Below are 26,892 nucleotides of genomic sequence, written 5' to 3' on the forward strand. Positions count from 1 at the left end.
TTATACTGAATATATTTTTTAAAGCTTTTAAAATTTTCATAAAACCTTAACTTTTTTATAATGAAAAATACTGCTGCTATCAAAATAACACATTAAATTTACAAGAAAAGCCCATACTAAATAAACCTTAAAGATTCAAAAGAATGTAGGCATACAAAATATATACAGACATATATGTGCTTTTTTATCAGCATTTTAGTTAAAATATCATGCAATAAAAATAAATTCACATTTATATTGCTATTCAGCTCCAAAACTATAGAGCTACAAATTAAAAAATAACTGAAGAAGCTGGGTATGGTGGTGCAAGCCTGTACTACCAGTACTCAGGAGGATGAAACAGGAAGATGGCAGGTTCACAGCGAGCCTCAGCTACTTAGTGAGGTTCTACAACTTAGGGAGACCCTGTTTCAAAACAAAGAATAAAAAATAGGGTTGGGGATGTATAGCTCAGAGGTAGAACACCTCTGAGTTGAATCCCCAGTATCGCAAAAAAAGGTAACTGAGGAGCATGATTTTGGTCCCACTGTTTCCTTCAAGTTGTATATGTTATTACTCTGTATAAATAATGTTTAATAATTCTAAACTGTTTTTTTTTTTTTGGTGGTACTGGGGGTGGAACCCAGAGGCTTTCTACCTCTGAGCTATATTCCCAGGCCTTTTTTATATTTTATTTGGAAACAGGGTCTCACTAGGTTGCTGAGAGCCTCACTAAGTAGCTGAGGCTGGCTTCGAACCCATGCGATCCTCCTGTCTCAGCCTCCCAAGTGCGGGGATCACAAGCGTGTACCACCACACCCAGCCAAATAATTCTAAACTTAAAGTAGCATTTTGTCTTTATCTTTGCCCCTGAAAAAAACCAAAATTTGGAAGTATAGTAAAAATAATGCTAACTCTATTTCCCACATGGTCATGCTACCTAGCAGTCATCTAGGAGGAAACAGTCCTTCTTCTAACAGGTACTCAAAGAGTTACAAATACCATAACAGTAGATAAATTCTCTCACAAATTTCAGTAACAAGGCACAAATGAAAAATTTTAGTTATATCCTCAGATCTATAACAAAAATTATTTTGTGATTCATGACCAATAAATAATTTAGGAATTTCAAAGATGAAGATACTGAGCAGTCAAACTCAAACAGTTTGTAATTCGTTTGTCCCAATACTATACAAATTTCAAATTTGAACATCAACAAAATAAATTTTATGAATTTTATAAAGTCACTTTTTTAAACAGCTAAACCTACAAATATTAAATCAGTACATGCCAAAAAGTCTATATACTATAAATGTAGAGACAATTTAGTCCTTTAAAATCTGAGAAATAAAGAATGTAGTTCCAAGTAATCACTACTGAAGATGTGATCCCAGGCTTGCATTTACAATCACAGAATTATGTTACCAGGATTACCATGCGCTTTAAAAGCCATCTCTTTTTTGCTGTCAGGATCATTTCAACAAATGGTTTCAATCTTCATATTCAGTGGAGAACACAAATCATAAGGCCTATTATCAGGTGATGACCTCGCCTTTTATATTCACTTCTCTAGGTTCAACCATTTTTAATTTTTCAGTACTTAGAGGAGTTTGGGACCTCTTATCAATCTGAGATATTTGGTAATGTCCCTAAAATTTCTGACATACCCAAGTAAAAAAGGATAATTTGAATGTGGTCTGATCATTATAAAAAAGAGGAATAATATTTATTATGATTTGAACAATTGAATTTGTTAATGCTATTTATGTTGGCTAAAACTATACATCCTTTCTTGGCAGTCCTATCCCACTAGAAAGAGTGAGGTTAAGTAAGCCCCAAATAATTCACTCTTCCATCTTTTTTCCTAGAATGAACTATTTAACATTTATTGAACATCTGTAACAATAATGGCATATATTTTCCCACATGAACTAATATGGCTATCTAAAAGCTTGTAAAAAATATAGAAATTAATTAATTACAACTTTACCCATCTGTCTCGTGATGAGGACCTGGTTTGAATAAGTTCAAGGTTCTTGCAAGCAAGTAAACGACTTCGAACTTTGTATACACAACGGTACACTTCTGATAAGCTCTTACCAGGCTGGTATCTAAATAAAAAACCAAAATAGAAAAGTTACCTAATTTCTAATATCATGAGAGCAAATATTTGTCTGAAGATAGTTTTAAGTTACTTGCCGGCTTTCTCCACATGCTTGGCCAAGTAAATTTGTATGTTTCAGAAGCGCTGCAAGAACAAATCTAGACACAGTGTCCAAGAGTGACTCATTACTTAAAGTTGCACTGTCCCAATCTGAAAATAAAAATGATGAATTGACATTTAAAGGGGCTCAGAAGACGGTTCAGAGTAACTTTAATAGCTTTAGTATTAAATTTTTATTATTAATAGTGTTAGTATTAATAGTTTTTGTATTAACACCTAAATTCTATCATCTTTCCAAAGAGTTGCTTAATATAAATGATTCAAGGTGCTGGAGATATAGAAGGGAACAAAACTAAGTCTCTGATCCCATGGAACTTATATTCTTGGTGAGGAGTAGAGGGGTGGGAAATGGAATAGAAGTTTTATGGGAAAAACTAAAGCAGGGTTTGGAGAATAGGAGTGCTATACTATATATGGGTTTTTTAATTTTCTTTTCTCTCTCTTTTTTTTTTTTTTTTTTTTTTTTTTTTTTTGTGTGTGTGTGTGTGTGGTACTAGGGATTGAACCCAGGGCATTCTACCTCTGAGCTATACCCCCAGCCCTATTTTTCATTCTTTATTTTGAAAAAGGGTCTCACTAGTTTCAGAAGGCCTAAGTAGCTGAGGCTGGCTGTGAACCTGCAATCCTCCTGTCTCAGCTTCCCGCATATTGGGATTGCAAGCGTGCCACACCCAGTCCTGATTATTATTATTATTTTTTTTTTTTTTTTTTTTTTGGTGGTACTGGGGTTCCTGGAAGCCCTTCTACCTCCGGGCTACACTCCCAGACCTATTTTTTATATTTTTGAAACAGGGTCTCTTACGCCAGCGTGGCTGGCTTCGAACCTGCGCGATCCTCCTGTCTCCGCCTCCCAAGCGCAGGGATTACAAGCGTGCGCCACCACGCCCGGCTTCTTGATTATTATTTTCTATGGGGTGATCTGAGAAAGTTTCTGATAAGACTACATTTGAGCTGTCATCTAAATAAAGTATAAAAAGGCAGGTAAACAGTAACCCCCTCAGAAGAAAGCAAGTACAGAGAGGATAGTCAGGGGACTTAAGGAGGACAGTGGCTGGAGCACAGTGACATGCACACACTAGTTAGAAGATGCTAGAGAGCTGGCCAGGATCAGATCACAATGGTCCTGCAGGCTAATGCACATTCACCAGGTTTTACTTACAGGAAACAATCAGCAGCAAGTACTGGGATTACAAGTGTGTGCTACCACACCCAGCTAAGATTACACTTTTTATTTGCTTTGTTTATCTAGAGTTTTTGTTGTTTGTTTGTTTTGGGGGTACTTGGGATTGATCCCAGGGGCATTTTATCTTTGAGCTACACACTCCCAATACTGCCCTAATAACTGTGATCCTTCTGTCTCAGCCTACCAAGTACTGGAATTACAGATGTGCGACATCCTACTGGGCCAAGATTACACTTTCAAAGGTATTTCCTCACTGGCGTTTTAAACATCTGAATATATGTATCTCATTTCATTTTATTTAGAAAAAAAAAACAATGAAAAGTGAAAACATACTTTTAGTATTTTATCATAGAAGGAAGAAAATCCAAAGAAATGGAAGAAAACTAAAGATGATACTTTTTTTTTTTTTTTTTGCAGTACTGGAGATTGAACCCAAGGGCTTTCTACCACTGAGCTACATCCCCAGCCCTATTTTTTATTCTTTATTTTCAAAGAGAGTCTCACACTGAGTTGCAAAGGGCCTAAGTAGCTGAGGCTGCCCGCGAACCGCAATCCTCCTATCTCAGCCTACCAAATGCTGGGATTACAACAGTGCGCCACCACGCCCGTCAAGATAATACATTTTTCTTTTCTTTTTCTTCTTCTCTTCTTCTTCTTCTTTTTTTTTTTTTTTTTTTTTTTTTGGTGGTACTGGGGTTCCTGGAAGCCCTTCTACCTCCGGGCTACACTCCCAGACCTATTTTTACATTTTTATTTGGAAACAGGGCCTCCTAAGCCAGCGCACGTGGCTGGCTTCGAACCTGCGCAATCCTCCTGTCTCTGCCTCCCAAGCGCAGGGATTACAAGCGTGTGCTACCACGCCCGGCAAGATGATACATTTTCTAAATCTCAATTTTCATAGTAAAATTTCTTTAAGCAGGATACATGTATATAAAAATACCTAGAGTATTTTCCACTAAAGGAAAAATAAACTGTTTACAAATGTTATTTATAAAATGCCATGGACACAGATAATTACATATAGTCAACATTATAAGCTAATTATATTATTAATTTCCTTGACCTTCTATCTTACCTTTACTAACAGCGTAATCCTGCATGCTGATCCAAAGGCTTCGGGCAGGCTCTTTAGAACAACCCAATGCCAAGTCTACATAGACAGCAATTTCTGGCCGCAATTTGTAATCAAAAGGCTTCTGTTCTTCATTTCCTGAAAGAGCTACTTCTAATAGGCAACTCATACACTTATCTAAAAAAGAAAAATCAAATTACTAATTAATCATCATAAATTTTGTTGCGACAAATAAAATCTTACTTCATTTATTTAATACAAAAATGAAATTATATACTTCAAACTATTTTAAGAAGATGCTACAAAGGTAAAGTCCCTTAATGTTTTTCAGTTGGATGTGGCATTACTCCTTTTCCTCCCTTTAGAAGGCTATGACACCCAGAAGGAGTTCTGGCTTACTGGCAGGCAGAGGCCAAGTGCAATATATCTTACATGTGCAGCATAGGCTTGTACAGCAAGAAATTGTTGTAAAAATAGGATGATACCCTCTTTGAGACACATGCATGAGACCATGTGGAAAGAGATAAAAAAAAAGATATAAAAATAAAATGTTTGGGTCATTTTGTTTTTATTGCTTCTATTCTAGACTTAAAGGAAAATAATAAGTTAAGAACAAAGATAGACCAAAGCTGCCATGAACAAGTTCTCAATAACTGTTAAGTCTGTTATCAAACTTGTGATCCCCCTGTCTCATCCTCCCAAGTACTGGGATTACAAGCATGCACCACCACATTGCTATCTCACATTTTAAAAACAAATAAAACAATGTTCTAAATGATGGTCAGATCTTGTGGCAAATATCAAAAGTCAGTTTAACTTGTAACATGATTAAATAAATATTTATGTTACATAAGATACCTTTTTCTTTATATAAGTACATTGAACATTTAATAATTTCATTATTTCATCATTTAAGAACTAAAGTAACTTTAAAACTAATATTGATTTATTCATATTTAAGTCCCGTAACTGAAAAAGGTAAATACAAAAGAAATATAAGGAAGGTAAAGATATACTTTTTTTTCTCAGGAGAACATTTGGGATTGTCAAAACATAAACACTGTATTCCTTGAAGTATTCCTTGAAGAATCTGTAATTTTACTTTGATTCAAATATATCATAAACACTAATCTAGCATTTATCAGCCATTGCAAAAAAAAATTACTTTCTGGTTCATAAATGAAATTATAAATGTATACTCTTACTTGAAAAATGAGAAAAATCTTCAACTGCTTCCCTCACTCCTATTCTCCAAATTTCCAACTCCCCAAACAAAATCTTTCTCATTTTGTCTTGATTTCTTTTCTTCTTCCTTCCTCCTCTTCCTCTTCCTCCTTACCTTTTCCCTTTCCCTCCTCTTTCCCTTTCACCCTCCTTCTTGTCCTTCCTTCTTCTCTTCCTCCCTTCCTTTTTTGTGGTGCTAGAGATTGAACCCAGGGGCCTTCTACCTCTGACCTACACCCCTAGACCAATTTTATTTTTTATTTGCTAAATTGCTCAGCCTCACTAAAGTGCTAAGGCTGGTCTCAAATCTGCAATCCTCCTGTCTTAGCCTTCCAAGTACTTGGATTATAGGTGTGCACCACTACACTCAGCTTCTATCCTTTCTTTAGATTTTCCTTGTGGATACTCTCTGAGTTTTATTCTCTAAACAGAGAAATAATGAATTTTAGATCTAATAAGACTATAGAGGCTATCTCATCCACCTCAATATTAAAGAGAATCAAAATTAGAGACCTAGAGAGATCAATCCTTTATTTATTTGTTTAGAAAGAACATGTAGATCATCTACTGAAGTACTAGATGAATCTTCATGTTTAATCTGACAGCTGGCCTGCCAGCCAAGTAGAGAAGTGGAGATTAGGCAGGAAAAAAGGAAATCCTATAAATGGGAAAGGGGGAAAAAATGACTGCCACTCACATGCAAGGGGTGTCTGGAAACAGCACTGGGAAGTCGTGAGAGGTACTCTGACAGTGCTTCACATTTCATGGAGCAGTTCTAAGCCCTGAACTTCAAACAATTTCTCGATTCTTATGAATTAGATGACTTGCTTTAAAATGAGTGATAATTTTCCTAGTTCAGGGGCTTTTTGCACTATAGCATGCTGCAGGATTTAACTGCTTTATTTTTCCCTGTGGGTTCCAAATTTTAGTCTCAGATCCCCTATGAGGCTAATGTTACTTATAAAGCTAAAGTTAGAACTGTCTACCAATTCTCTGTTCAGAAAACTCAGAACGAAAGAAACCTCCAACAGAGGTACAAAGAAGCATGTATTTAAGTGTTGCAGAGAAGCACATTACCTAACTGAGGAGTGTCCATTTCTACGCCATCACTGAAAAGTGGTGTTTTCATCCAGTATGCAGTGTCCTGCTCCTCTGGAGACACAGGGGAGCCCTGAAGCATGCCACCAAGACATCGCCCAATAAGGAGAGCAATTGTTCTTTCCAGATCCACAAGCCACACCCAAGACTGAGCTGGCTGAGGCAATGGCACACCCGCAGGATCAATTACTTCCATCCCTCCTAAAGACAAAATCATTAATGACTGTCTTTATCTGTTACTTTTAAGACTCAAAAGCTTTCTCATGATGTCTAATCTACTGTACTATGTTAAGATATTAAAGCAAAATAATTTTACAATGAAAACATGTTATAATACTTCCTCTCTATATATTATATTCTCATATACCAGAATAATTTAAAATATACTCAAAGAAGTTATACTATCAAATATGATTTTCCTTTTTAAAGTCACTAACTTTAAAATAAACATTACAACAATATATGAAAAATCATCCCAATGGATTCTATTTCCATTATCTGAATCAAATTTTAACATCACTAGAGTTTTGAGTTTATTCCTCCAAAATCAACACAAGAGTAGAACCATTAAAGTACTAGTAATAACTAATGCTTTAAGGGTTTTAATTCAGAATTGAATTGAATTGAAAAACATACCCACACTTTCTTATTGTACTAGGATTACAAGTGTGCGCCACCACGACCATCTTAAACTATATCAAAAAAAAATTTTTTTTTTTTTTGGTGGTACTGGGGGTGAAACCCAGGGGCTTTCTACCACCGGGCTATACCCCCAGACCTATTTTATATTTTATTTCGGAACAGGGTCTCACTAAGTTGCTGAAAGCCTTAGCTGAGGCTGGCTTCAAACCTGTGCAATCTTCCTGTCTCAGCCTCCCAAGTACAGGGATTAAAAACATGTGCCACCACGCCCGGCTTAACTATATCAAATTTTGAAGAAAAAAAATTGTAGAACCAATGTAATACAGTATTCAAACCCAATGACAATAAAAACACTTTCTGGGTGTGGTGGCATACGCTTGTAATCCCAGCATTTGGGAGGCTAAGATCGGGGAATTGCTATTCTCAGACAGCCTCAGCTGCTTAATGAGGACCCATGAAACTCAGTGAGACACTGTTTCAAAATAAAGAATAAAAAATAGGGCTGGGGGTGCAGCTCAGAGGTAGAATACACCTGGATTCCATCTCCAGTCCAACACACACACACACACACACACACACACACACACACACACACACATTTTCCGTGGCTCTCACATACAAGCAACTTTAGTTGCCCATTTTACATGGTAAGTTCCTAGAAGATAATCTCATATTTCTGATTACACAAAACACCCACATATGACTTTAACAGATATATGCAAAAGGAATGACTTTTCTTACAAGTATTACTTACTCTTACTATCTTTACTTACCATGAAGAGGCCACTGTAACTCTTGATCTTCTAAAAGAGCGGCAGCTGGTAGCAGTCTATTAAGGCAATCAAGAGGTGGCAAGAGATCCAGGAGGTAACTTAATAAAGGACGAGCCACTGACACCGGGAGTAACAGTAGGGAGTTAACAATCTGGCAGAGCATACTGCCTGCAGCTGAGACATATATTACATCTACGAAGGGCAAGAAATGTAGTGTTAATGATTGTTTCAAACAAACCTAAAATCAAAAAAGAACCTAGTTTGAAACAGAGTAGACTAATTCAATAATGTATGTGTGGGGAGGGGGATAGTGGGGATAAAAGAGATCTCAAAACAAAATTCAGAGGATCCCCGACATTAAAGGGCATGTCCAAGGAAGAAGAAACAACAGAAGAACAGTAGGCAGAGACAGATGAGAAGTAGGACTGTGACTACACAAAAGACTATGGGAGTATTTGAAGGAACATTTTTGAAGAGGAACATTGGCAAATACTGGAAAAGGATGGTAGGTAAAATAATCTCACTTTATCTTATTTAAAATTAATTTTTTAGTTCATATCATTCAATACTTTTAAACTAGACTTCTGCATACCAATTAGAAGTTGAGATCAGTGCTACCATCACTCCTAAACCAAGATCAAAGGAATCTTCAATAGAATGGAGATACAAGATGATTCCTCTTCCACTCAGACTTCAGGCCCCCCTAAGTCTTTGGAAAGGCTAATGACTTTTTCGTTTTAACCACCAGTTAAATGTGAAATTCAATGCCAAACTCACCTCTTAATTTTTCTCCAACACTGCCATTCCAAGGACTTTCTTTGAGTAAATTTGCAGAACGTGAATAAATATCTGTAGCATGAGGCAACAAGAGCTGAAGATGTTTATGAAGCAATGCCACACTGCTTGAATTCTGAGGAGAAAAAAGTTCTGAAATTACTACTCTGAAAAGACCAAGGTGCAAAAATATTATGGCATACCCGAAATCTGAGTTTTCAAGGTCCTTAATCAGCCACAGTAAAAGGCAAGGGATCACGTACCTCACTAATGTTGTTAATATGACAAAATGCCAGCAGCTGTTTCTGTAGTGAACACAGCAGTTCATGAAGATGGGCAGGCTGACTGTTCTCTGATGACGATGTTCCAAGTAGAAACTTGTCACTATTTTTTTCTAGCTCTCCAAATGCTTGGTCCTAAAATGCACAAAATTAAATGTTTTAAAATGACATAATGCCCTACCATAAATGATTCTTTCAAGAAAGGATGTTTCCATTCTCCCACTGACAATTTTTTTTATTTTTTTTTTTACTGGTGCATTATATTCATACAACTTATTGGGGTAAAAAACTTGTGTGTACAAACATGTACTTATCGCTGATTTAACCCCTACCCAAATCCCACCCCATTCCCTCCCCGTCCCTCCCTCCCCTGCTTGGCTTTCCCACTGACAATTTTTAAATTTTGTTATAATACTTATGTTATTAGCTATTAGACAGTAAAACGCATCAAGCAAGTTAAATTTTCCCTTCCATTTTTTAAATAGTATGTACTTCACTACAGAAAATTTGAAAATATAGAAAATAAGAAAGAGTATTACTTAAAGACAGTATGTAAACATTTTTATGATACTTTTCAGATCTTCTGTGTAAAGTTCTTATTTTTACATGCCTGTGGATTTCTAAGAACATAATTCTTAGAAATTAAAATCTTTCTGAAGAAGTAAATGAACTAAGAAGCCATTAAAACTAAATACAATGTGTGAGTTCAGACAAGATACTAAATTGGGAGAAAAAATGCTTCAGCGAAGATAACTGGGACAGCTATAGAAATTTAAATAATGGTCTATACATTAGATAGTTGTTCTATATCAATGTCAAATTACCTGAATCCAATAATTATTCTGTTGTTATATATTAAAAAAATAACTTTGTTATTAAGTTATATATGTTTAAGAAAAAAGGATGAATAGATAGATAGAAAGATAAATAATCAAACTGGTTGAAGAGTACAGGAGAATTCTTTGAATGAGTCTTGTAACTTATATAATATTATTTCAGCCAGGTGTGGTGATACACACCTATATTCCCAGTACTAGGGAGGCTGAGACAGGAAGGTCACAGATTTGAGGTCAGATTCAGTAACTGACACCCTTCCTTATTTTGAACCAAAAACTAGAAAGGGCTGGGGGTATAGCTGGGAAGTAGAAAGCCCTTAGGTTTAATCCTTAGTAACAAAAAAGAATTATTTCAAGTTAAAAATATTTCTCAAAAAAGGAATGCTCAGTGTGAAAATATAGACAGAGTAAGAATTAATGGCACCCTAATAAAAGCTATAGGGCCACTGTCTTCTCTCCCACTGACTAGCCTATTCTTAGTACCAATTACATTGTTTAATTATAAGATTTTACCTAAATAAGGTCCCTTGCTTATTATTCTCTTTAATTTTTTAATATTTTGCCTGTTTATTCTTCTTGTAACACAAGTCTCTTTCTAATTCTCAATTCCATGGCATTTGGACCTCATGATATTTTAGATCTGACAAGTTTCCCTCTTTGGGGAGGGAGGTCTAAAGTTTCACTAATATCCTAAATGTTCAAATGTCAAAATACCTTGTCCTAAGAAAATTCCCTACTCTTTAATTTTTGTTTTCTTAACTATGATGAAAAAAGCAACTTACTGTATAAAATCCTAAATTTCTTAAGAGGGTCTTCATCAAAATTTCAGCCAAATGAGTGTCAGGATGGCAGCTCTGAGTGCCATAAGGTGGATCTGACAAATTCCCATAGCTAGCGCACACAGAAGAGAGCTCAGCTGCATCAGAAGGTGAGCTATAGCCAAGTAGGGAGGCTACATGGGTGTGATCCTGCAAACTCGTCAAAATGATATCCAGTTGCATTCTCTAAAGAATAATGAAACAGGAACACATATTAGCTTAAAATGTACTAGAAGAGACAAAAATAAAGAAAAAAAGGCCCCTAGGGAAGTGGGGTACAGGACCCCGTGAAGAGAGGAGGGTATAGGATGGGCAGGGATAATACTACTGATGCTAACTAATTCACTTAATAAACATGAAGTATATAAAAAAACTAACCAACTAATACCATTCAGAAAAGACAACTTAAAAAGTTTATATTGCATTCTTCATTATAGTACCTAAAACTTTAACCTAGCTGACATACTATGCGTAATAATTTAAGCTTTACTTATTACCACTGACAACTCTGATGTTTAAAATAAATTACTTGAAATCTAAGCCAATACAAAATACTCACTGAAAAGTATCTATGGATATTATATTCCCAGTAATTACTATTTCTCTCTCAAATCTATAGCTCTACAATTTATTTTTCTAGTTAGTTCAGCAAAGTATACTTATTTTAATATACTTAATATAACAAAATTGAAAAGAATAAGCCTACTTATATCCTCAACTGCATTTCTAAATGGTTATTTTTTAGATAAATAATTGAAGACAAAGATCTGGACATGGGACTAACAGTAATAATTCAGACCTTTGATTTTGGCTCAGCACACTACAAATAAATCAAAGAATCTCTGGTTTGACACCATGATCAACACTAAAAAAAACTGAGAAAAGCTGGGCGTAATGGCACATGCTTGTAATCCCAGCATTTGGTAGGCTGAGACAGGAGGATCATGGTTCGAGGACAACCTAAGCTCAGTGAGACTCTGTTTCAAAATAAAGAATAAAAAATAGATCTGGGGGTGTCACCCAGAGATAGAATGCCCCTGAGTTCCATCCCCAGTACTGCAAAAACAAGAGAGAAATTATTTTAATAACTAGCCCTAAATAATTTAATGATTCACCACTAGCTTCCCCCGAAGTAACTAAACACCTGGGAATTTTTCTAACGTATAACATTAAATATCTCAGAAGTGGAGAAGGGTGGTGCATGTTTGTAATCCCAGTACTTGAGAGGCTGAGACAGGAGGATTGGAGAATAAGAGGATTACAGGTTCGCAGCCAGTCTCAGCAGCTTGTGAGGCCCTCTGCAACTTAGGGAGACCCTGTTTCAAAATAAAGAATAAAACAGGGTGGGGGTACAGCTTGGAGGAAGAATGTGCCTGGGTTCAATTCCCAGTACCGCAAATAAATAAATAAATATACCAGACCCATCAAGTACTACTCTGTGAACACATGGCAGTTGATTAAGCATTTCCCTCTCAGGCTAATTTTTTTGTTGTTGTTGTTTTTATATTACTAGCTTAGATTACCATGCAAAGGCTCACCTGTCCTTTAGATAAGCTTTCCCATCTATCAGGTCCTTGGGGTAAAAGAGAATGAAGCAATTCCATCCGTTCTCGTAATGGAGGTAATAGCATGGTTGCTCCCACAGACAGAGTCTCAATTACCACCTAATATAAAGACAGAAAAGTAGATTGATTGGCCCAGTTCTTATTTTTTTTTTATAAAAACAAATGAGAAATGACTCCATTAACTATTAGGATCATGACAGTCTAAAGAAGGTGGCATGTGAAAAAAAGAAAGTATAAAAGTCCTTTAGATAGCGTTTTTATGTTGTTGGTTTTTTTTTTTCCGGGTCTGGGGATGGAACCCAGGGGCACTCAACCTCCTAGCTACACTCACTGCCCTATTTTTTATTCTTTATTTTGAAACAGGGTCTCACTAAGTTGCGGAGAGCCTAAGTAGCTGAGGCTGTCCACGAACTGCGATCCTTCTGTCTCAGCCTCCCAAATGCTGAGATTACAAGCGTGCACCGCCACGCCCGTCCTGAAAGATTTAAATAACATGATATATAAGTTTCCTTCAAAATAAAGACCAAGCCAGGCGTGGTGGTGCACCCTTGTAATCCCCGCGCTTGGGAGGCGGAGACAGGAGGATCACGCAGGTTCGAAGCCAGCCGTGCTGGCTTAAGAGACCCTGTTTCCAAATTTTAAAAAAGTATAAAAATAGGTCTGGGAGTGTAGCCCGGAGACAGGAGGGTTTCCAGGAACCCCAGTACCACCAAAAATAAATAAACTAAATATTAATTAAATAAAATAGGAAGGGGGATGTAACTCAGAGCTACAAAGTACCTGGGTTCAATTCCCAGTACCATAAAAATAAATTAGTAACATCAGAATTGTTGTCTTTATTGTTGAGTTATAAGGATTCTTGGTAGAGTCTAAAATCTAGAACCTTTATCAGATATCTGACTTTAAAATATTTCTCTCATTCTGTGAGCCTTTTATTTTTTTTTTTTTTAATTTTATTTTATTGGTGCACTGTATTCATACATCATAGTGGGATACAAACTTTTGTAGACATACATGCACACATCGCCCAGTCAGCCCCCACCCGATCCCCACCCCATTCTCTCCCCATCCCTCCTTCCCATGCTTGGCTTAGTGGTTGACATCTAGTATTATAGCAATTTATCCAAAATTAAAAATGATAATCTCACATAACAGTTTCATTTGTCTGATACCAAGCGTTTGATGATTTAAAGATAGCATTTCAATATTTCTTTTTGCTTTCTTTCTTACTAGAGCATATTTTTTTCTGTTTTTTTAGGTGAAACTATCATATATTTATATATTTATTTTTCAGAAAAAAATCTATCCTAATATGGAGTATGAATTCTAGATACCCAAAACGATCTTGAAAAAGAACAAAGCTAGCAGATATATATTTTCTGATTTCAAACCATATAAAGCTACAATAATTGAAACAGTGTAGTACTGTTCTAAAGGCAGATATATAGACCATTGGAGTTAAATACAAGCCTAGAGCTAAATTCTTCCCTATATTGTCAAGTTATTTTTGACAAGGTTTCCACGAACATTTGGTGGTGGAAATAATAATCTTTTAACTAAATATTGTTGAAAAATAATAATTACATGGAAAAGAATAAAATTGGACCTTTACCTAATCCCACATACAAGTATTAACTCAAAATAGATAAAAGACCTAAATATAAATCTTAAGACTATAAACTTTTAGGAGAAAATCTGGGTCATAAAACCTCACAACACTGAAATTGGCAGTGATTTCTTGGATATGATTTCAATGGCACAGGCAACAGAAGAATATACAAACTCCCTAAAAAATAAAAAAAATATTGTATATCCAAAGACAATGTAAACGGAGTTAAAAGTTACTAATAGAATTGGATAAAATATTTCCAAATGCTATATCTGAAGGTATATTAATATTCCAACTAGAAATCCTAAAAATTAACAACAATAAAGGCAAACAATACAACTTAGAGATAGGTAAAAGACTAACATAAATAATGAATCTCCACAGATAACCAATCTTAGTTGTCTGTTGGATGGAAACTCTTGTTTCTCTGGTTCTGGTGAGTGTTACCTATTTCTTCTTTGTAGTTAATCTCTTTGAGTATTTTCTCTAGCGCTGGTTTTGAAGACATAAATTCCTTCAGTTTCTCTTTGTCATGGAAGCTTCTTATTTCTCCATCTACTTTGATAGAAAGTTTTGCTGGATAGGAAATTTTTGGCTGGAAGTTGTTTTCTTTCAGAGTTTGGAATATGTTACTCCAAGCCCTTCTGGCTCTCATGACTTGGTTTGGGAAGTCTGGAGTGATTCTAATTGGTTTGCCTCTGAATGTCAGTTGGCCCTTTGTTTTTGTTGCCTTTAAGATTCTCTGCTTGGCTTCCACATTGGTCATTTTGACAATTATGTGGCGTGGGGATCCTCTGCTCCGATCCTGTCTAAAGGGAGTTCTATAAGTTTCCTGGATCTGTGTATCAACCTCTTGCTCTATATTTGGAAAATTTTCTGCTATTACTTCCTTGAAGAGATTGTTGATCCCTTTGGTATCACTTTCTTTTCCCTCCTCTAGTCCAATTATTCTTAGGTTAGCTCTCTTAAGATGGGCCCATATTTCTTCAATATCAGATTCCTGCTGTTGGAAATTTTTTTCTAGATTAGAAACTATGCATTCATTTTTGGATTGCTCATCTTCTAAGAGCGAGATTCTGTTCTCCATGTGGTCTAATCTGTTGTTTGTGCTTTGAATTGAGGCCTTTACTTTATTAATTGCATCCTTTATCTCCTTTTGGCTCTCTCTGAGTTCTTTTCGAAGCACCTCTATTATTTCTACAGTTATTTTCCTGATTTGATCTTCTAGAAATCTCTGATTTTCTGTTTTATCAGGTTCTGATGTTGTGGGGTTGTGCACATTCATTACTCCAGTGTTATTCCTCTTTCCCATGATTTCGGAGGTTTGTGCCTTCTCTGGGTTCTTCCCTTGGGTCACTATGGCTTCACTTAAGGTGCTCTGGATCTCGAGTCTGTATTATCTCAGACCCCACTACTTCTTTACTGTGTTGTATCACAGAGTCTCCGACCCAGAGAGTCGATAGAGGCTGCTTTAAACTATGGGGGGTGCCAGGTTGCACGTTCTCCTATGGTGTGATATCTCTGCCACCACCACTCCCTCACTGGGTCAAGTCCCAGGAGGCACAATACTGCGATTTCTCCTCTGTGGCCCGCAATTTGACTCACTGTTCTTGAGTACGCAGATGTAGCTGTACTGGACTCAGTGAATTCACTGCTGCTGCCGCCGCCGCTGGTGGCAATATGGCGCCTCTGCCACGCCCTCGGCCATGAGGCTGGCGTATTTTTTCTTCTCTGGTTTTGTTTTCCACTCTGAATCCCTGCAGCGTGTGCTGAGCTCAGCCACTGGGAGCTTTAAATGCTGTCTGCGCCGAAAGATCCCGCCTGGCTGTTCCGCAGCGGCTCACCTGGCTTGCTATAGCCGTCCGTTGAGTTCGCCGCTGCCGCCGGCAGTATGGCGCTGCTGCCGCGTCCTCGGGCGCGTGTGTCTCCTCTGTGGCCCTGAGCTCTGTTATCAGTCCGCTTTCTCTCTGGAGCCTGGTGGTTTTTTTTGTTTTTCTGGTGATGGTGTTTTCTGGCTATGAAAGGCGCTCTTTTTGTGGTAATGGAGATTGGTTGTTAGCGGGACTCTTAAGCCCCGCTTTTCTCGGTCGCCATCTTCCCGGAAGTCCTGTGAGCCTTTTAATACAAATGTTTTCAAAAAAATTTTTTTTCTAGTACTGGAGATTGAATCCAAATAAAGTACAAAATAGCCCAGAAGTAGAATGCCCCTGGGTTCCACCCCCAGTACCACCAAAAAAAAAAAAAAAAAAGAAGAAAAAAATTGCTTCTTCCTTTCTAATCTACATATCTTTTACTTTTTTTTTTTTTTTTTTTTTTTTTTTTGGTGGTACTGGGGGTGGAACCCAGAGGCTTTTTTACCTCCGGGCTATACATATTTTATTTGGAAACAGGGTCTCACTAGGTTGCTGAGAGCCTCACTAAATAGCTGAGGCTGGCTTCAAACCCGTGCGATCCTACTGTCTCAGCCTCCCAAGCGTGGGGATTACAAGCGTGTGCCACCACGCCCGGCTCTTTTACTTTTTTTTATCTTGCATAATTGCCCTGGTTGAACAGAAATGGCATGAAAATCTATTGTCCTGTTCATATATATATATATATATATATATATATATATATTTTTTTTTTTTTTTTTTGGTGGTACTAGGGGTAGAACCCAGAGGCTCTTCTACCTCCAGGCTATACTCCCAGACCTATTTTATATTTTATTTGGAAACAGGGTCTCACTAAGTTGCTGAGAGCCTCACTAAGTAGCTGAGGTTAACTTTGAACCCGTGCGATCCTCCTGTCTCAGCCTCCCAAGCTCAGGGATTACAAGTGTTTGCCACCACGCCCAGCTGTCCTGTTCATATTCTTGGGGACAATTTTTCAAGGTCTTTCTCCACTAAGATGATATTAGCCATGAATTTTTCACAGATGTTCTTAACATGTTAAGTTCCTTCTACTCCTAGTTTAATAAATACTTTTGCCCTGAAAAGATGTTGAATTGTAAGTGCTTTTTCTGCATCTATTGAGATGATCACATTTTTCTTCATTGCTGTGGCTGGACTCTAACTTGTAACCCTTGTGCCTCAGTCTCTCAAGTACTGGGAATGCAGGCAGGAACCACCAAGCTTGGCTTTTTATTGGTTTTAAGATGGATTCTCATGTTGACCAGGCTGGTCTTCAGCTAATGATTCTTCCATCTAATTTTCATATATATGTGTACTCATATATATACATAACACATACTTGTGGTGGGGTACTGGGAATTTAACCTAGGGCCTAACTCTGAGATATACTCTCACTCCTATTTTCTTTTTATATTTTTGTTTATATATATGGCACACAAATATATGTTCACATAATATATATGCATATATATATATATATATACATATAATTTTTTTTCTTTTTTTTTTTTTTGCAGTACTAGAGATGGAACCCAGGAGCATCCTACCTCTAAACTACACCCCAACCCTATTTTTTTATTTTGAGACAGGGCCTCACTGAGTTGCAAAGGGCCTCACTAAGTAGCTGAGACTTTCAGCAAACTGCAATCCTCCTGTTCCAGCCACCCAAATGCTGGGAACACAAGCATGTGCCACCACACCTGGCTTATTTTTTGGTTTTTGAAACAGTCTCACTAAGTTGTGGAGGGCCTCACTAACTTGCTGAGGCTGGCTGCAAAACCATGCTCTTCCTGTTTTTAGTCTCTCAAGTATTAGGATTACAGGTGTGCTCCACCGTACCTGGCTAATTTTCATAATTTGAGTCAACCTAGCATTCCTAGGATATGTCTCATTTGGTCCTAATGTATAATCTTTTAAAGAATTTTCTGGATTTGATTTCCTAATAATTTGAGGGTTTTTACATCTATATTCAAAATGGAAGCTGGGCATGGTAGCACACATCTATAATCCCAGTCCCTGGAAGACTGAAACAGGAGGATCATATAGGTTTCAGGCCAGCCTCACTAACTTCATGCGACCCTTAGCAGCTAAGGGAGGCTCTGCTTCAAAAATTTTTTTAAATTTTTTGTAAAGGCCTGGAGCTCAAAGGTAGAATTCCCCTGGAGCCAACCTCTACATATGCATACATATACATACATATACATACATATACATACATACATACATACACACACACACACACACACACACACACACACACACACACATATATACTGATCTATAGTTTTCTTTTCTTTGGCTGGGCACAGTGGCACATGCCTATAATTCCAGTACTTAGGAGGCTGAGACAGGAGGCTCACAGGTTCAAGGCTAGCATGTGTTAACTCAGCGAAACTCTCTTTGAAAATAAAATAAAACAGCATTCCAGGTATAGAGCAGATAGCTCAGAGATAGAAAATCTCTGGTTTCAATCCCTAGTACCACATACATGCAAAAAAAGTGCATGTTTTTGGTATCACAATAATATCTGCCTCATAGAATATGAAAAAAATATTCATTTCTCTTCCATATTTGAAGAGTTTGTGAAGGGTTGGTGTAACTCCTTCTTTAAATATTTAGTGAGTGCACCAATAAAACTATCTGGTCTTTATGGGATTTTTACAAATATTCATACTATAAACTCAATCTCTACACTCATTACAGGTTAATTCAGATTTTCCATTTCTTGAGTTATTTTAGTAATATATGTTTGCCTCAGATTTTGTCCGTTTCACCTAGGTTATCTAATTTGTTGACACGCAACTATTCATGGTATTCTCTTATAATCCTCTTTTATTTCTGTAGGCTTTCTGATTTGAGTAATTTAACTCTACTCTCCTTTTTTGTTAGTCAAGCTAGAGGTTTATCAATTTTATTAATCTTTGCAAAGAACTGATATTTGATTTCACTGATTTTTCAAAGTGTTCTCTTATCCTTTATTTCTTTAATTTCCCTCTAATCTATATTATTTCCCTTTTTTTACTTATCTTGGGTTTATTTGACTCTACTTTTTTCTAATTTCTTAAGGTAAAAGGTTAAATTATTGGCTTGAGATGTATACTACTTTTAAACATAGGCATTCACAGCTATAAATTTTCCTACTAGACACAGATTTCATTATGTTTTTATTTTCATTTAATTCAAAGTATGTCTTAATATTCACTGTGATCTTTTCTTTGGCCCATTGGTTATTTAGGAATGTACTGTCTAGCTAGACATGGTGGCACATGTTTGTAATCTCAGTACTTGGGAGGCTGAGACAGGAGGATCGCAAGTTCATGGCCAGCCCCAGCTACTAAGAGAGAACCTCTGCAACTTAGTGAGACTCTACTTTAAACTAAAATAGGGCTGGGGGTATAGCTCAGAGGCAGAACACGCCTGGGTTCAACCCCCAGCACCAAAACAAAACAAAAAAAAGAAAAAAGACAGCACACACACACACACACACACACACACACACACACACACACACAAACACCTGGGTTTTTACTCTCAGAAATCTACCATCCAGTGAAAAGGAGAAATGCATTTATAGAGGCAGCTACACTACAATGTGATGCAATGAGAACATATGTGAGAGAAACCCAAACTCGTCAGAGATAAAAAACCAAGGGATTTCTCAGAGATAGCAATTTGGTTTGTGTTAAAGGATGAGTTAACTAAAAACACCTATTCCCATTAAAAAAAAAAAAAAATAGGAGTAAGAACAAGAACATGCAACTGAATGGTCCAGTGTATACTTGCATACATCACATACCTAAAATTTCAGGAAAAGTTGCGGCCCGAGGCACAGAGTCACACACAGCTCCTATTCTCTTACCTCTTGGATTTCATCTGGAACCGTTGAGTCCATCAGCCTAAAGAGCAAATTTCGAAGTGGACCTGCCTGCCTCCCAAGAATGCTGGTGGCTACCCCTCCTGCAAGTGCAAGAGCAAGGTGATTTGAAAGCAGCTTCAGGCACAGCTTGAGGAAATTGTGGTGTTCCCTGAAACCAAATAAATGGCTGTCAGTTTTTAGAAAATAAAAGTCTATTTGCTATCCAGTTTGGGTAACATTTTTTTCTCTGTGTAAATTTTGTCATAATGACCAACAGTAATTTTTAAATGTGATTTGTGAGCTGGGCATGATAGAACACACTTGTAATCCCGGTACTTGGGAGGCTGAGACAGGATAATCAAAGGTTCTCAGCCAGCCTCAGCTAAGGAGTGAGACCTCTGCAATTTAGTGAAACCCTGTTTCAAAATAAAAAATAAAAATAGGGCTAGGGTTGTAGATCAGAGGTAGAATGCCCCTGGATTCAATCCCCAGGACCGAAAAAAAAAAAATGCAATTTGTAAAATTATGGATAACTTTTAATTTAAAAGTTATTAACTATATTAAGTTTAACTCCTTTCTAACAATTAGAAGTTCCATAGATTTGGGGGGAAAAAATAGTCAAATTTCAAAACGTAATACACATTCATACACAAACATACACAACACACATATATATCTACAACATACCTTGATGAAGGGAAAGGGAGTGGGGGAATCTCACTATTTATTTTATCACAGTATCGCTCAAGAAAAGAACGCAGGTGTGAGAAGGTACTCTCTTCAAGATCTACACAGTAAGGCCGATGCCATGCAACAACTTGCCTAGAAAGAAATATAAGAAAATCATGAAAAAGCCTTAAAATGAAATTTCCATACATGATCAAAAACAAAAAATGAAAATGGTAAAGCTGAGAGATTTAAACAAGACACATGGGAAACCTTCTGATTATAAAGGTGATAAAAATCCTTCATTTTAACAACCATAGAAAACCAATAATTTGCCATCAAGATGAAAATATTACCACTGCCTGCACTGAAAGGTTTGGATACCCATTCATCTGAAAGCAGAGGGTTTAGCCACATGATCTACTAAATTCTGGTTCTTAGTGTCTATAAAATATGCATTTCAAAATAAGAAAATTAGCCTAACACTATAGAATGACATACTAAATTTGTGTGTGTGTGTGTGTGTGTGTGTGTGTGTGTGTGTGTGTGTGATAATGGGAATTGAACCCAGAGGTATTCAACATCCAAAGTATACTCTCAACCCTTTCTGTTTTATTTATTTATTTATTCTTTTTGGTGGTACTGGGGGTGGAACCCACGGGGCTTTCTACCTCCAGGCTATACTCTCAGACCCATTTTATATATTATTTGGAAACAGGGTCTCACTAAGTTGCTGAGAGCCTAAGTAGCTGAGGCTGGCTTCGAACCTGCGCGATCCTCCTGTCTCAGCCTCCCAAGTGCGGGGATTACAAGCGTGCGCCACCACACCCTGCTACCCTCAACCCTTTTTGATTTTTGCTTTGAACCTCAGTAGATTGCAGGTTGCTGACAGTCCTACTCCATTGCTGAGGCTATCCTCAAACCTTGATTCTCCCTATCTCAGCTTCCCAAGTACTGGATTACAAAAGTAAGTCACCAAGCCCAGCTTGAAACCTATTTTCTTTTTAAAGAATTCTGAAGTCAGTCAGATGGTGCATGCTTGTAATCCCAGTACTTGGGAAGCTGAGACAGAAGGATCACATGTTCCTAGCTAGCCTCAGCAACTTAGCAAGGCCCTCTGCAACTTAGTAAGACCTTGTTTCAAAATTTAAAAAGAAAAAAAAAAAAATATGCTGTAGCTCAGGAGTAGAATGCCCCTGGGTTCAAACCTCAGTACCACCAAAAAAAAATTTTGAAGGAAGATTTCCAAGCTCTTAGAAGACAACTACATACATGATACATATGAAGTTGAAGTTAAATATTTAATACTAAGAGCAAATTATATATAGTCAACTTTTCTGGGTTTTGTTTGGGAGGATATAATTATCTATAAATACTTTTAATTGGTTAGAATATCATAATAAGCCCCTTCAGAATTTATAGTCTTAAGTTATAAATCATTCAGTATATATCCATAAGTATCTGAAATAAAATTAATATTGCTTAAATTCAATATCCTACTACTAATTTTAAAAAATCATCAACTAATTAGTTTAGAAGATACAGCCGGGCATGGTGGCATACACTTGTAAAATCCCAGCACTTGGGAAGATGAGACAAGGAGGATCACATGTTCGAGGTCAGTCTCAGCTATTTAGTGAGGTACTCTAAAACTTAGTGAGACCCTGTTTCAAAAATAAAGAAAATAGCCAGGCATGGTGACGCACGCTTGTAATCCCAGAATTCAGAAGGCTGAGACCGGAGGAATTGCGGTTCGTGGTCAGCCTCAGCTACTACTTAGTGAGGCCCTCCACAATTCAGTAAGACCCTGTTTCAAAATAAAGAATAAGAAATAGGGCAGAGGGTGTAGCTCAGAGGTCGAATGCCCCTGGATTCCATCTCCAGACCCGCAAAAAAAAATAAAGAAAAAATAAGTAAAGAAAGCGCTAAGTGTGGTGGCACACGCTTGTATTCCCAGCATTTGGGAGGCTGAGATAGGAGAATCGGGGTTTGAGGACAGCCTCAGCTACTTAGTGAGGCCCTTTGCAATTCAGTGATACCCTGTTTCAAAATAAAGAATAAATAATAGGGCTGGGAATGTGGCACAGAGGTAGAATGCCCCAGGATTGTATCCCCATTACTGCAAGAAAAAAAAAGAAAAAGAAAAAATAAAAAATAGGGCTGGAAGTAGAGCTTGGAGGTAGAATGCCTCTGGGTTTATTTATTTTGGTAAATAAATATATAAAAAGATATGACTATCATTTTATGAAAAGGCTGAGGGTGGGGTGCTGGGGTGTGTGTGTGTGTGTGTGTGTGTGTGTGTGTGTGTGTGTGTGTTGCTACCTAAAAAAAAAAAAAGACCAGATAAAGGATACTGAATCTAAAAAACTATTGTAAATCAATAAGGCCTAGTTCTGGCTTTAATTAGTTCATTCCTTTTTGATATCCAGACATATCATTTTTAAAATCATTACCAAGAGAGAGAATTCAAAATGTTTAGAAGAAGCTGGGCATGGTGGTGCATGCTTGTAACTCAGTATTTGGGAGGCCAAGGACAAGAACAGGAGATCACACAGGTTCAAAGCCAGCCTCAGCTAATTAGTGAGGCTCTCAACAACTTAATGAGACCCTGTTTCCAAATAAAATATAAAATTGGTCTGGGAGTATAGCCCAGAGGTTCCATCACCATTATCACAAAAAAATAAAAATGCTTAAAAGACAATTAAATTGAGTGGGACAGTACATACTTGTAATCCCAGCCATTTTATACACAAAATACTTATTTCTGTTTTTACTGGTGTTTGTTAGTAAAACACAAAAATTTCTAACACAGCCACCTTTACCTGTCCCTAGGGAGAGCAGTCCATGCCAGACTATGTGATGTTCCAGCTGAGATCTGCTGAATTGCTATGCCATCTAAGCCACTCACTTTCTTTGGTTTAGTAATAGGACCTGTGGAATTTCCTTGGCCACACTGCCCCATTGAGTTATTGCCCCAGGCATAAACTTCATTATCTAAAAATAAAACAAAGTACAAAAGAAAAGTCAAATTTAAATGTAATATATTTAAGAAAATAATAAAAATAAAAACATTTTTTTTAAACAAATGAGTTTACCATGAGAAAGAGCCAAACAATGACTGTCTCCAATAGAAATATCAACTATTCTTGTGGCTGCCAGTTCTTCAATCAGCTTGGGTCTCAAAGCAGTTGCTTCTGAAGAACCACAACCTAGACAAGCCCCACAGCCCCAAGCATAGACCTGAAAAAGCAGAAATAATCTACAAGTAAGTCAAATTGTCTAGGAATAAATATCATCCATCAAACAACAGTACAACGAGATACTAAATAACTTTCTGAGGTCAAAATAAATGTACAGTGTCAATCATTTTAAAGATGGTCACAGCTGGGCATGGTGGCTCATGTTTGTAATCCCAATGCTTGGGAGGCTGAGACCGGAGGATCACACAGGTTCAAAGCCAGCCTCAGCTACTTAATAAGGCTCAAAACTTGTGAGGCCCTGTTTTCAAATAAAGTATAAAATTGGTCTGGGAGTATAGCCCACAGATAGAAAACCCCCTGGGTTCCACCCCCAGTACCACCAAAAAAAAAAAAAAAGATATGGTCACAGTGATTTATTGTGGGTGTGTGTGGGTGTTACTGGCAATTGAACCCAGGGACATTCTACCTCTGAACTCTATACCCCCAGCCCTATTTTTTATTCTTTATTTTGAAGCAGGACCTAAGTAGTGATGCCTGCCTCAAATATGCGTTTCTCCTGTCTCAGCCTCCGGAGCAGTGGGACTGCAAACACGCACCACCACATATGGCTTATTGTGCTATTTTCAAACATTCATTGTGCAGGCAGACAAGCAGCTGGACTGTCAAAAATACGGTCACAGAAAAAAATAAAAAGATCTAAGATTCTGCTAAAGCTACTATGTATAGGCTTACATTTGCCCAATCTTAGAACTGGAAGATTTAGCTTTAGAAATAACATCTTAATACTTCTTCTCACATGTTTCTGAATCTGCAGATGAGACTAAGATTAGACTAAGGTGTGATCATATAAATCACAAAACTCAGGTTCAGGATTTAGTTTAAAAACTAAGCTTTGACAGCATTTGAGAGGCTGAGCTAGGAGGATCATGGTTTGCGGACAGCCTCAGCTACTTAGTGAGGCCCTCTACAACTTAGTGAAACCCTGTTTCAAAATGAAAAATAAAAAATAGGACGCTTGTAATCCCAGCATTTGGGAGGCTGAGACAAGAGGATCGCGGTTCACGGACAGCCTCAGCTACTTAGTGAGACCCTTTCCAACTCAGTGAGACCCAGTTTCAAAATAAAGAATTAAAAAAAAAAAAATAGAGCTAGGGGTGCAGTGCAGCTCAGAGGTAGAATGCCCCTGGGTTCCATCCCCAGTACTGCAAAAGAAAAAAAAAAGAAAAAATAGGGCTTGGCTGTGTAGCTCAGAGATAGTACCGGAAAACACAACAACAATAACAACTATTCTTTGAGCCAGGAAATGATGGTGCACAACTCTAATCCATGTACTTCAGAGGCTAAGGCAGGAGGACTGCAGGTTCACGGCTAGCCTCAGCAATTTGTGAGGCCCTCTGCAACTTATTGAGACCCTGTTTCAAAATAAACAATAAAAAGTAGGGTTGGGGGTGTAACTCAAAGGTAGAATGTCCCTGGGTTCCATCCCTAGTTCTGCAAAAAAAAATTAATTAATTAATTAAAATAAGGCTAAGGATACAACTCAGTAGTCTTCTGAGTTCAATCCCCAGTAAAACACACACACACACACACACACACACACACACACACACACACACACTCTGTATGTCTTTATTTAAAATAATGTGAATTTTTTAAAGGAAGGGCATATGAAGTAGTAGTCAATAGTTTCTCTCAAACATCTTCATTTATTCTAATTAATATCAAAATAATCACTAAATGACTTAAGATGATTGGAGAGAAGTTTCCATGAAGAAAGATAAAGGCATGATTAATTGCCAATTTGGCAACCCAAAATGAACAAAACCAAACAGTTAGTAAACCGAATACATGTTTCCCTTCGATGGATTTTGATAAGATCATATAAAGCTGGGCATGGTAGTACATACTTGTAATCCCAGCACTTGGGAGGCTGTTGCGATCACAGGTTCAAGACTAGCTATATGTGATATAGCTATATTACATATAACTTTATAATAATACAAGCATGAGAATTATATTAACTAATACAAGCTCTCGATTACGATTTGCAACCTATTTTAATATATCTTTGTCATTTTTATTGGGATATTTGCAGGACTAAAGATTTGACACTTAATGGGCTGAAACAAGTATAGCATGCAATAAAATTCCAGTACAGTAAAAGACTATTTTAGGAGAAGTTAGGAACTAATGACAAATAAAAATAACCACCGAGAATAGAAATCACTCATAAAGTATAACAGTGTCACTCAGAAAGGCCCTCATATCTGGAGTTTTCCCTTACAGTGCTCTTTGAGTTGAGCACCAAAAAAAAAAAAAAAAAAAAAAAAAGAAATACTTGTGCCAGGCATGGTGACACACGCTTGTAATCCTTGCGCTTGGGAGGCGGAGACAGGAGGATCGCCAGGTTCAGAGCCAGCCTCGGCTGGCATAAGAGAGCTTATTTCCAAATAAAAAAATATAAAATAGGTCTGGGAGTGTAGCCCAGAGGTAGAAGGGCTTCCAGGAACTCCAGTACCACCAAAAAAAAAAAGAATACTTGTCCTGAATTTAGGGATCAGATCACACTGTATAAAAAAAAAAAAAAAAGTCCTGTCTTAAAACATAAGAATTACCATTAGTATTCCAGGAAGATAAGCAATGATAAAGGCCTAATGGGACTGAAGTAAAAGCAAATGTTGATCTTCACCTCATGCTCAACAAGTATAATAGTAAAAAGAACCACTCATCAGTTTAAAGTATTTCTTGCTCCCTTGCTTTATTTTCTCCCAAACATATATATTTAATTTCACTTAATATACTCATGATAAAACTATTCTATGTAGCAAGTAATTTATGACACATTGGAATTCAATACACTGGATTTACTTTTCATTATTTACCACTATCAGTAAAATTATACTTGATACTTTATAGAAACTTTCAATTAAAATAATTGTTACATGATCATTTGTAAGCAAAGGAGAAATTATTTCCTCTCCCATTAAAAAAAAAAAAAAAAAAAAGCATATGATGTCCAATGGTGGTCTGTGGTTTGTCTGTGGTTATATATCAAATAAGTGATTTTCTGACTTCAATTCATGGATTTTTACTACAAAGCCCATAAAAAGAATTATGTAAAAGAGGGATTTTTAATGTAGGAAATTACTGTCATGAAATACAAGGTGGTGAATAATTTGAGTTAGATTTTTTTAAGACACAGG

The 26,892-nt window shown here is 37.0% G+C and overlaps 1 protein-coding gene across 1 annotated transcript in view; it reads right to left on the bottom strand.

Annotated features, from left to right (window-relative positions):
* HERC1 (HECT and RLD domain containing E3 ubiquitin protein ligase family member 1) overlaps positions 1–26,892 on the bottom strand; it is a gene marked incomplete at both ends in the record, with an annotated part of 161,097 nt that overhangs the window by 118,979 nt on the left and 15,226 nt on the right. Inside the window, 13 exons of the mRNA XM_080690546.1 lie at positions 1,970–2,083; positions 2,175–2,293; positions 4,462–4,635; positions 6,760–6,981; positions 8,196–8,387; positions 8,973–9,105; positions 9,233–9,385; positions 10,869–11,090; positions 12,443–12,568; positions 19,827–19,992; positions 20,511–20,645; positions 23,312–23,483; positions 23,585–23,729. Coding sequence (XP_080546672.1) covers positions 1,970–2,083; positions 2,175–2,293; positions 4,462–4,635; positions 6,760–6,981; positions 8,196–8,387; positions 8,973–9,105; positions 9,233–9,385; positions 10,869–11,090; positions 12,443–12,568; positions 19,827–19,992; positions 20,511–20,645; positions 23,312–23,483; positions 23,585–23,729 — 2,073 coding nt within the window. The remainder of the gene's footprint in view (positions 1–1,969; positions 2,084–2,174; positions 2,294–4,461; positions 4,636–6,759; positions 6,982–8,195; positions 8,388–8,972; positions 9,106–9,232; positions 9,386–10,868; positions 11,091–12,442; positions 12,569–19,826; positions 19,993–20,510; positions 20,646–23,311; positions 23,484–23,584; positions 23,730–26,892) is intronic.

Source organism: Muscardinus avellanarius (assembly GCF_963383645.1).
Source record: "Muscardinus avellanarius genome assembly, chromosome: 3".
Lineage (NCBI taxonomy): Eukaryota > Metazoa > Chordata > Mammalia > Rodentia > Gliridae > Muscardinus > Muscardinus avellanarius.